The sequence below is a fragment of the Amblyomma mixtum genome, chromosome 5 (genome assembly GCF_055824585.1).
Source record: "Amblyomma mixtum isolate Tamu chromosome 5, ASM5582458v1, whole genome shotgun sequence".
Classification (NCBI taxonomy): domain Eukaryota; kingdom Metazoa; phylum Arthropoda; class Arachnida; order Ixodida; family Ixodidae; genus Amblyomma; species Amblyomma mixtum.
Genome location: NC_143016.1, coordinates 29,790,796 through 29,802,805, shown reverse-complemented (window position 1 = coordinate 29,802,805; position 12,010 = coordinate 29,790,796). Strand labels below are relative to the sequence as shown.

At 45.6% G+C, this 12,010-nt stretch overlaps 1 protein-coding gene across 1 annotated transcript in view; it reads left to right on the top strand.

Annotated features, from left to right (window-relative positions):
* Window positions 1–12,010, top strand: part of LOC149341637 (A.superbus venom factor 1-like) — a 123,241-nt gene that overhangs the window by 91,866 nt on the left and 19,365 nt on the right. Inside the window, exons 33-35 of the mRNA XM_089543760.1 lie at window positions 617–665; window positions 4,046–4,133; window positions 9,855–10,029. Coding sequence (XP_089399886.1) covers window positions 617–665; window positions 4,046–4,133; window positions 9,855–10,029 — 312 coding nt within the window. The remainder of the gene's footprint in view (window positions 1–616; window positions 666–4,045; window positions 4,134–9,854; window positions 10,030–12,010) is intronic.

Below are 12,010 nucleotides of genomic sequence, written 5' to 3'. Positions count from 1 at the left end.
CTAAAAGAAGCCCACGTGAAGAACTAGAAGCAGTAGGAGAGATGAAAGCATGAAGAAAAGCAAGATGAAGGAAAGATGAAAACTATCTTAGCAAAGGGAGCACATAAAACTTTGAGCTCACTGCGGCGACCCGCACTGGAGGAATGCGAAAGCATACTTCACACCTCCTCGACACTCTTTGTTCCTTGTCCTTCGTTTTTGGTGTCATTTTGACGTCTGTGCCTGTTTGGACGTCTTCTCACTATTTCGACGTCCATGACTATTTCAACGTCCAAGTGGGTCTTTCGGCATTACTTAGTTAACTAATTACTCCGCATCGACCAAATTTATCCCATAGCAAAATTTTTTCATCCTATATCAGATACAATCAAACTTTTTTTCATATCTCTTTATAGGACGACAGAAACGTGTGGACGAAATTGTGGACACATTTTGCGGACACTTTTTGGTGACGCGTACATAGCCATATAATGTTTTCGCATAATAAAAAATGAAAGCAGAGAAAAACAGAAGCTGAAGCCGAGAACAAGTCCAAAAGCTGCAGTACTTCGTTCGGTCTGCCTGGCGTTGAGGTGTGTGTACTGTCTTACTGACTCTTGTTTTGTTCTCCATGCAGCTACCGTCCAGGAAAGGGAATACAGGTACCATATGAAAGTTTGCGCAAGGTAAGAAACAAAAGCCGGTGTCGCGTCACGGATTCATAAAGAATTTTCGGCGTTAAAGTTAGATGCGCGTGACGGACTGAGTTGTGGGGGCCACCGGAGAGAAATCTGCAGAATCAACTGACGCCATTTACACATTTTTGCTGCCGCGTGTCCTCCTTTTACAGCACCATCGTGCAGAATTCTTGCAAGTACTCGTGCCGAAGGCTCTTTCGAAACCCGCTCATCAGCGTCATTTGGTCAACTTCATATTGACATTCGCGCAACTCCTTTATATCCCCTGCTTGCAAAATGAACATTTGTAACGCCGCTTTATTGGCCAGCTCAAGGAAATTTTTTTTCAAGTTTTCAAAGGGCTCGCTTTAGGCAAAATAAACACGTAAACTAACACCTGTATTTCGTACTTCGAAGAAGGCGAAATGCGAATACGACTGTGACTGAGATTTTAGGGCGGTTTAATGAGCTCCAGCTGGCTGCAATTAATTCAGAACCCGCCACGACAGAGTGCTTCATTGTCCATAGCCCAACTCTGGCAGACTCCAGCCTGTTACCTTAACTTATTCAAGAGCATGGGCAACTGACGTTTGCGCGGCCGTGTCGGTGTGAGCCGGCCAGCGGTGGCACCTTGTAGGGTTTTACTTGGGAGAGTCAAATATGCTCTCCTCGCTTAACCGCGGCTGACACAATTCAAAACCGCGCGCCCACCCCGTGATCGCGTATGCTACCGAGCGCACACCGACCACGGCCGGGCTTGCTCTGTGGGAACAAAGGAACCACACTCTGGCTGACTCAAACAAGGCATTTATTGCTACAACAACAATAACGCCAGCTAGCAACAAAATATGCTAAGGAATCTAGCACGTATGACTCATCAGCAAGGTTACGAGCGAATGTTCGCCCACGGTAGAGCAGGGGGAAAAACTCGGATGCCGGACGGAACGAGACGCGGGAGAACGTTCCTCCTCACGAGGCTTCGCCATTCCCCCTGCCGTTAAGTTAAGGTAACTGACCAAGCTAAGGAGGGTGCATCGCGGGGAAGTCAACCAAAGGGGAAGACAAGGGGCAAAGTCCCCACAACCTATAGATGTCATTGCAGGTGGTGGCGAGTCTTTTTTAAAGCGACTATGCATCGAATTAAAAGACGCTTGTAAATGTTTTCAGTGCATAGAAATGATGTTAAGAAGCATTCACACCAAGCATGAAACTTCGTACCTGAGCCGGCAATTTGTTATGAATTTTAAAAAGCCGTGTTTTTTAAGAGGTATCATCGTGTTCATCGTGCAAGAGGTATCATCGTGTTCATCGCGTGGTCACAGCTGACCAGCCCACCTGCATACGTACACGCCCGTTTGGTTGATGCGGCTAAACAGAATTACGAATAGCATAGAAGGATGGCGAATGTTGGAAAATGACGGCAGTGCTCATCTCTTCGTCCATTCCACGCTACACAAGGAAAGCTATTACATGCAGAGATATTACAAGAAAAAAATACAATTAGGCACTGACGTGCCGCTGCTGTAAGGTTCATTTCTTTACAAAGCTAGGCGACCCCTAGCGCACCGACAGCCAGTCACCTGTGAATCATTGTTGCCAATGATGAGACTGACTAACATGGGTTTCAGGGGTTACATAAAGCGGAAAAAATTGGCTGTGGTTTAGCTAGGGTTAAACCTGGAGTGACGCGCTAGCTACAGCTGGCCGAGTGGAACTCGCTCAGTCGAATTGCAAAGTCAGTCTTTCGCCGCTCCGGTTCGCTGGGCGTTCCTTCTTCATCTTCGTCCCTGGACGTGGATTCACTCTCTCCACCCACCTCTCCCGTTACCACTCCTCCCCCACTCGGCGCGTGGCGCGCACACCAGCTGCGTGCTCTGACGTCACTCCGCGCATGCGCACACCCGTTGCGGGCTATGACGTCACTCCGCGCATGTGCACAGCTGGCGGAGCGCTGGTGCCACGGCTCAGCGCGCATCCGCGCTGACCTCGCGAAGCGGCTGGCGTAATGTAGTAGCTATCGCTGAAAACAGCATTCTCCTCCGTCGGAGAATCATGACGAGCAAAAGGCCTTAAGTAACATGTAGCTTCGAAAGCGGCACAATTAAAAAAAAAGTGGAAGGGACACTTAATCTCTGCCTTAAGTGTATGACGGGATAGCTTAATAAATTAATGCCCATATATGCAGATTGGTCATTCTCTAATTCCCATTCACCGACCCCTGGCAGGCCTCATACCACCCCTGGCACAGTGGTGGAGCGGTTAAGCGATGCGCCACTGCCCTGGGATTGCAGGCGCTGACACCGGTGCATGGGGCTTGTGCGACCCAGGTTGCTCTTGCCGAGCCACCTCTGACGACCAATCAATAGCTTAACTGCCACCTGCCACGATGCGCAGTTTGCTCCCAATTCGGTGGGTAGGTTGTGATGAACCCACAAGGTTACGTGACCTTGGTGGCCTACCTGCCTCCCATAGGTTGCTTCTCTGGAGATCTTTCGCAGATTTCTCGCTTGCAGTCAACGACGCCGACGCCGCCGAAGCCGAATTTTCTGCAACACAAGCTTCTTAACGCTCTCACTTTAAAATTAAGCAGAGTGAAAGGTTGAATCATGGACATCAGCAGCAGCAACGCGCATAAAAAGATAGCTACTGTTCCTTGCCGCAGGTGCATTTTTCGTACTAGAAAGCTAAAAAAAAAAAGAAGTGGTGTTTCTCTTTCGCTGTTTCAACCATCCCATCTTCCTATTTGGCTTCCACGACTTCCCGTGCTCACTTAAGTTTCCATAGAGGGAACAACGCATGTGGATGACATGAGCGTCCGCTGCCGGGTGGGTGGGCTAACACTAACTTTGCTATTTGTATCGAGTCTTGGCTTTTGTACAGACTTACTTAAGGGAAATAAATAGCGCACAAGAGAAGACGGCACAAGCGAGGAGACACAGACAAGCGCTAACTTTCAACAGACGGTTTATTGCAAAATCGGGAGCATATATACACATGTGCAGAAAGGCAACAAAGAAAAGGATCGAAGATAACATCAACAAGACACACACCCCCTCGACAGCCACCTGCTTATCGTGCCAGATATGCAAGCTCTTTTTTCGACAAATTAACGGCAGGTTCACTGACACAATCCGGTCCAAAACGCACGATGTTCGACGCTTCAACAATCTCCCTGGTAAGTTGGTCGCGGTGATGGTACAAGATTACAGTATCTTCAAAAATTGGACGGCATGGAGGGTCACAGTCACATGTCTTGAAATGCAAAGCCAGATGCCCGTCGACACCACCTCTGACTTTCTTAAGTATGTCATACCAACATGCCCAAGCGTCATCTCTTTTGTACAGAGTCGGCACTCTGGCGCTGACAGTGGTCACATGTCGTCTCGCAGGTATCTGGAAACAAACCTGACTGGCATGGCCATGCTAGACGTGGGACTACTGACAGGCTTCAGGGCCAAGGCGGACGACCTTCAAAAGGTTCCAGACGCTCTCATTCCATTTCTTTTTTTTTTTTTTGACGAAATCAAATGACTATCAGTATAAGAGAGAGTCCAGAAAGATTTGACTCTTGACAACACAAAACAAAGTGAGGGAGATTTGAGGGTGAGCTTCACTCTGCTAACGAACATTTCGACAAGAGGAGTTGTGTTCGTCAACAGTCGACTTTCTCAGCTTTCTAAAATTGTTTGCAGAAAAACAAAATGGAGGACGCACTTAAGGATCCGTCTTAAGGATATGACGCGATAGCCTATATATATATATGCAGTAGGTGATCCTCTAGTTTACAATCATACATCACTGAGGGTCCTCATGCCACTCCTGGTGCAGTGGTGCAGTAATTAAGCGATGCACCACTGTCCTGCGATATCAAGTGCTCCCAGCGGCGGGTCTAGTGCGGCCCGGGTTGCTCTTCCCGAGCGTACAATCAATAATTTAACTTCCACCTGCCACGGTCGGCAGTTTTCTCACTATCTGGTGGGCAGGTTTTCGTGACACCGCATGGTCACGTGACCTGGGTGGCCCACCTGCCTCCTACGCTGCTCTCTGGGCACCACCTGCCAAAGTCGTGCTCGTGATTCTTCGCTCACAACGTCGACAACGGCGACGCCAAATTTTCTGGGTAACGGAGCCTTTAACGCTACCGCATTTAAATTATCATAATCGGGGCGATCTAGCCGTTAGTAATGATTAAAAATTTATTTAAATTTCTCACTTTCAGAAAAAATGAACTGCATATCTTTCTATGCAATAGTCAAAGCCGAAAAACGTATTGTGAAGTGAATAGATGCGTGGTTAGCTGATGAATTCTGTACACGGCGTCTTCATAACCCGGCCACTCGTTTGCTGACGTTTTTCCCCGCCTTGAATTGCTTGTCGTGTCAGCTGCGCAACTGTCGCCGCCGAGGTTTGGGTGACCGCTGCTTCTTATTGGTTACTGACACTCCTTTTGTCGAATCAGGTTCTGGAAACATGATTGAAATTTGCTGCCATCTGCTGCGTTGTCTCAAAGGACAAACACGGAAGACGTGTTTTGTCGAGAGTGAAAAGACTTTCCACCAGAGTACGGTGCATCAAACCCAAAATAATGAATAATGAGTGAGGAATGTTGTGTTAAGGTTCCCGGAACACGGTAGCTTTTGTGCGTGCAGTGAAAATTGCTTTGCGAACCTCATTTTTAAAAGTATAATGATCGTTCGTCAATTCCCAAAGCTGCCATTTGGGAAGGTACTGGGCAGCTCAAAGAAGCATATTGCCATATTAAGGCAGAAGCCTTTAATGCCTCATCATTGTAAGCAGGAGTTGTCGACAGAAATGCCACGCTTTTCAATTGGTCGAAATGGTCGTGACGTCGCAGTGCGCGAAATACAAACGGGGCCAATTGTGGTTTGGCTAGTAACCATGCAACTAATTAAAGGGATGCTGAAGTGATGCTCCAAGTAAAATAAATAAATAAATAAATAAAACTGAGCAGGAAATTGGTCGAGTTGGGGAATCCAACCAGGGTCTCCGAAGTGCGAGACGAGCGACTACTCTGCCATGCAAGCTCGATGGCTTGGAATGAACAAAGGCGCGTCTAGTGAATACGGTGTCTTCGTTCACGCCCATCCTCCTCGCTTTCCTGACGGAAAAATGAAAAAAAAAATAAAAAAGTTTAAATAAATAAATAAAAAGAAATGAATATAATTAAGCAAAATTAAATGAAAAAAGTTAAAAAAAATAAAAGCACGCACACACAAAAAAAACAAGGCAAACCAGTACGCAAGGAAAGGCTTTCGCCTTGCAGCACTCTAGAGAGCCAAAGTGCCCCTTAACTTTTTTATTCAGGTGTCAGGTATAATTCATTTTGGATCCTTACAGAACTTGCTTTTTCCAGAACAACCTTGAAATGTACTCGGTGAAGGGCGCTGTTACCGATAACATACAACGTGGGTAGTGCTGCGCGGGTAGAGTATCCTTGTTTTGAGAAAAAAATGCACCAATTAAATAACACTGGTATGATATACAGTTCAGGTGTTTCCGAATGGATACCGTTAAAGCTCTTGCTCCGAAGAAAAATCGAATAGAGCGCCTGCGAAATTGTAAACATATAACGTCATAAAGTACTGCAAATAGTGCTCTCAAGCACTATCTGATGAAAAAATAGGAGCCTTGCTCTGAATTATCAGCCGTCAGTGGCATAATTGCTCTACCCGAGCAGTCCTCAAGCATTCGGTGTATACCGCGATACCATGAAAAGAAGCATATGCTCGTTGAGCGCACCGAGGCGTCCGAAGTTGTGCGTAGTTTAGTCATACCGTATAAAGCTATACCGTTGACTGATCTACGTGGGGAAAGTCAGTCTTGTATGTCATTCAGTATTTCACCCCGTGTCTCTTCCTTTCCCGTCACGATGCCCACTAGTGCATTGTCACCATTTCAGCTTATACAGTTTGGTCTGCGGGCTACGGACCTTTTGATTCACTAAAAACCAACACGCACACACAAAAGCACCGACGCACACATACCTGAACTGACTCAGAGCATTGATGCGGCGTCAGCAAGCTGTTTCTGGTGCTCACGTCAGAACACGCAACGAAAAGAGCCGTCCTGGCCGTAGAGTTTCACACTAAAAATACTAGAGAAGAAAAACTTGAAGTCACGGTACTATGAAGCAAACTTTACTGCATTCATCCACCACAGAAATTCAGGGTAGTTCACAGACATTAAGAGTTGGCTCGGAACGTTCTTGTGGTTCTTTATAAGCTTTATGGGCCCCATTTGTCACCTTAATATGCACACTTAACAAGAATTCATTCACCTAATTACTTTCTGTACAACTCTATTTGCTACCCTATAAAGCTTTACAAAGGACTTTCTGCTTGAAAAACCGAACAAACTAGAAAGCACTTATGGCTACTGCCACTGTTAAAACAATCCCTCAACACAGGAACGTATGTCAGTTGACGGTTCCCAATCACATGGGAAAAGCCACAGCAATTCAGGGTAGTTCACAGATATTAAGAGTTGGCTCGGAACGCTCTTGTGGTTTCTTTAAGCTTCATGGGCCCCATTTGTCACCTTAATATGCACACTTAACAAGAATTCACCTAATTACTTTCTGCACAACTCTATTTATTACCATATAAAGCTTTACATAGGACTTTCTGCTTGAAAAACTGAACAAACTAGAAATCACTTAAGGCTGCTGCCACTGTTAAAACATTCCCTCAACACAGGGACGTATGTCAGTTGACGGTTCCTAGTCACATGGATAACGCCGTAGAACTAAGTGATAAGTTGGCTTACTTGTAGGAATACCGACTTTGTTGGCACCTTTGTTGGCAGTTTCAGTCGCCTGAACGCTGCTGCACGAGGAACCCCAAGAAATTGATAAAAATAACAAATAAGAAGGCTTGGAGCCAATGTTAAGATCCGTGTAGTGCCCATGTATAAGTCCAATGAGCTTATCATAAATGTCAGTCGGAGGCACTTTTCTGAGGAGACTCCAATCATAACCCGAAACCAATTTGTAGAAGATTTTAGGATCACCGATATACGTATTTCTTTTTTTCTAGAATCTACCTTTGGAGGGTCTTATTCGCAGGCTAAGATACAACAGAAGTAGTGGTTGCTTTGCTTCCACAATAGCAGACTGAAGGGCTAGGTTCTGAGCTCTTATGTGGTCGATGCACGAGGCAACCAGTTGTCTAGACAGAAATTCTTCTCGTATCGCTTTTTGGATTGTTAGTTGCAGACCCCATTTTGATAAAAGGTCGAGATAATTTACGACAAGAGTCACAGAAGGACAAAAAGGTGTCAATGCTAATATCACCTATTCCGCAGATATATCCTCCATTGAAGCAAGGTGGCCGGTATACGGCAAAAAGTATCGACGAAAGAACTGGCGTGCTCAGGCGTAATGTTATCACTTCTGCCTGATGGAAGACATGATTCAGTTGTGTAACAGTCCAACTGTCTTTTACAAATACTGTGTCACCAATCCACCCCCCTCCCCCTTTTTTTTAGCATTTCAGGTATATGAAATTTCTCGGTAACCACGTAAAGATTCCCGTACAAAAGTTTCAGCTGTGGTATTAACCTCTGTCAGTATGAATACGTCAAATCTAGAACGAGATGATGATATTAATGCCGTGAATTCATCCCACTGTTTTCGGATACTTCGGATGTTAACGTGGGTTGCGCAAAAAATATTTTCTCTACCATTCGTGAAAAAAGTTTTCGACCTGAGAAAATGTTGTACAAGCAAAGAATACGAGATCTCCCATACTCAGCAGATCTTATTAAGGTCTGAAGTCTGCTCAGTACGGATGACAGTCTTATCACCCTCTGACTTCTTGGCCAGGACTTTACCGTTACGTGTCCAGACGAATTTGAATTGCTTTTCTTTTGATTCGAGTCAGTCGAAACAGTTTCCTGTTAGTCCGTGTTAAATTTTCATTGAAGAATAGTCGAGGATGCGGATCATCCGTTGGCAAATCACGAAGCTTTTACCAGAGAACAAGCCATTGTTTTTTAGATGCCACATCACGCATCTGCACAAGGATGGGAGGAGAGGGGGGGGGTCGAATTTTGCCCACTTAGCAGACGACGTATTGCAGAGATCGCATTTGCATTAGTCTTGAAACTCGAGCTGCTGAGCTAAATCACACATGAAAGAAATCAACTTCTCATTGGGGCTGGTTTGAGGCCATGGCTTTCAAAGTTGCATCTCCTGATGTACTGTTCTAAATCGTTAACTGTGCGCCTGGATTTTTCTAGTAGCTCAGCGTGAGCAACTACAGTTTCAGAAAGCGACTCTACACGCGCCTGTAGCTGAGCAAGCTCGGTTTCGTTCGCTTGCAGGGTAGACATAACGGAGTCATACTTATCAGAAAGGAACTCATTTGAGGTTTGTATTTCACTGACAGTTTGTGCCATTCTTTCACCCGCTGTCTTAAACTCAAGGAGTTCTTCCACCTTAGTCGCGAGTGCCTCAACCGTACTCGTGAGATGATCAAGCTTGTTATCAGCAGCAAAGAACTCCTCCCGAAAAGAAACTATGCTCCGGTCTGGGCCGAACTGGTTCCTTGCGGTGGATTTGCATGGTGGACAGATCCAAGTTTCTCACTTAGCAGTACACATCTTTGAGAATGCGCTTTCCATGACAGTAGGGCAGTTCTTTCAAAAGCGGTAACCACCCTCACAACGAGAACAAGTCATGCATTTCCCGTCCAGGGCTTTAGTGCATGCAGAACAAGGATCAGACATTGTTGCAGTCAGCGGCAAAGGTGTAATATATCTCAATGCAAGTATTTGACGAATTAAACTCACCTGCCAAGGGAGAAGCGAGGTTAGACAAGGAATTGCTCTGCCGCTGAATGCGAGGTTGCCTGGGAGTGGAACAGTTTATATAGCTGGTGGCAAACACCACGTGATCCTCGGCCCGGCTTCTTGCATCCGGGCACTTTGGGCTTGTGGGTTGCACGTGGTTGATAGCCGCTCCGGTATACGCACGAGCAGAAAATACGATCCTGATGTCAGCGTCGAACACTGGCGTGCAGGTTCTATCAGAAATATCGCTCCAACACCACAGGTTCGTAAATTAATTTCACTGTGCGTTGTTTTTCCTCATTTATTTACTGATATCTGGTATACAGCGTTATAGACGACACATTTGATATTGTCATGCGTGTCACTGAATTCTGTGCGGCTTTTCAGTTGGTTACAGACAGGCTTGTGGACCGCTTTGAAGATAGCTCTCGGAAGGTTGTCTTCTACCTGCCGACTATCCCGGAAGACGACGACGTGTGCATCGGCTTCCGCTTAAAGCAGGAATTTGGCGTCGCCATGTTGCAATCAGCCTCTGTGAAGGCGTACGCCTACTACGATCCCGGTGAGATGCTTGAATGGCTGTCAGCGAAAAGCGCAGCTATTTTGACGGTGCTCAGGCCATGACGCCAGCGCGGTTGGTTGAATCAAAACTGACAGTCTGTGAATAAAAGACTTTATTCACCCTCAAATTCCTAACTGGTAGTTTCATAGTGCAGAAAGACTAAGCAAAGAAGAAATAAGCTACTGTGCAATATGTTTATTAGCTCTCTGTGTATATATGCACGAAAAAGCTCAAGAAATGAGCTGTCTTAAGACAACTCGACTGGCTCGCAATTCTAGTCATCTCAGCAGCAGCGAAACCTAATAACCGTAATCGCACAGTTAAAGAACAGCGCAGGGACGAGACACCAGGAACATTCGAAGATACACACGGGCGCTGAGTATCAACTGGTTTGTATTTCAAAGTAAAGAGAATCTATAGCGAAGAGAAAAAGGGCAGCACTTCGATAAGAGGGTTGCTTGGTCACCGGAATTCAGCGAAAAGTCGCGTCGGTGAGTAAAACCTGTTTTCGAAAGAAGTGGAAGTGACAGGCGATATAAAAGGGGGGGGGGGGGGTAATGGCCCGTCAGACAAACAACTGATAAACACTAATGGAGAATGAAACAAGTGCTCAAAAGCGGCTCAGATCTATAAAAACGGAAAGCTGGAAGGTGTAGAGGGCCTTGAAAACATTAAAAAGGTGTAGTTGTGTTTTTATCGTTCAACCCTTGTTTTTGGGCCGCTTTTAATGTTTTTTCACATGAAGGCCACATACACCTTGCAGCAATCCGGTTTTAACGCTTTTGGCCTCTTTTAAGCCTCTATAACTCCACCCTTTTAATGTTTTGAAGGCCCTCTACACCTTGCAGCTTCCATTTTAATAGATCTTATCCTCTTTTGGGCACTTGTTCCATTTTTCATGTACACCCCCCCCCCCCCCCCCCTCCCCTTTGTCGTTTTTCACTGCCACTTTTTTCGCAAGCACGTTTTACTCACCGACGTGACTATTTACTGAATTCTGGTGACCGAGCAACCCTCTTATCGTCGTGCCGACCTTTTTCTCTTCGCTATATATTCTCTGTACTTCTAAATACAAATCAATTGATAGTCAGTGTCCGTGTGTCTCTTTGAATGTTCCTTGTGTCTTGTCCCTGCGCTGTTCCCTGAAAATACGAAAGAACCAACTAGCCTGCCAATTCGCGCTTCTAAAGTGTTCGTACACTGATTCGGGCCTAACAAGGTATCAAGCAATCACTGCGGGGATCACATTGTAGTGTACATTACTTTAACCTCGTGATAGGAAAAAGCCCGAAACTTATTTTGTTCAATTGATAGCTACTTTAAACGGTAGATAGGTTTAGAGCGAGTCGCCTCAATTCCGGAAAATAACGGCTATGGCGTATACTGATTATTGAACCTAACTACCATCTCCTCGCCGCGGTAGAACAGTGGCTTTGTCGTTCGGCTACTAATCAAAAGGTGGCTGGCTCGATCCCGGCAGCGGTGGCCGTATTTCGATGGTGGTGCGATGTCAGTGCACGTTAAAGAACCCAAGGTAATCTAAATTAATCCCTCCACTGCGGCGTCCCTCACAGCCTGAGTAGCATAAGGACGTTAAAACCCCACAGTCCAGTGCAATCTATCTGCCATTTAAAATAGCTATAAATCAATTAAAACAGGCACCCATGCTTTTTTACCATCAAGACGTTCAAAGAATGTGTTAAGTAATGTGATTCGCGCTGTAGGTGCTTTGTATTTTGTTCGGCACTCGTAAACGAGACGCCTCAATTTAAGGTCACAAGCATGTGGTCTTCTTGGTATATTTTACTGCCATGGATATTTACGGCGCTGACAGGCGTGGACGATGCAGTCGCATTTCTAGTTGGGAAGAACTTCAAGCAAAATACCTGCTCATAGGTAACGTAGAGACTTAGCCGTCGTGACACCTGTCAACATTCCCAAAGTTTTTATTTTATTTCCTTTTCTTTCGTTACTGTTCTTA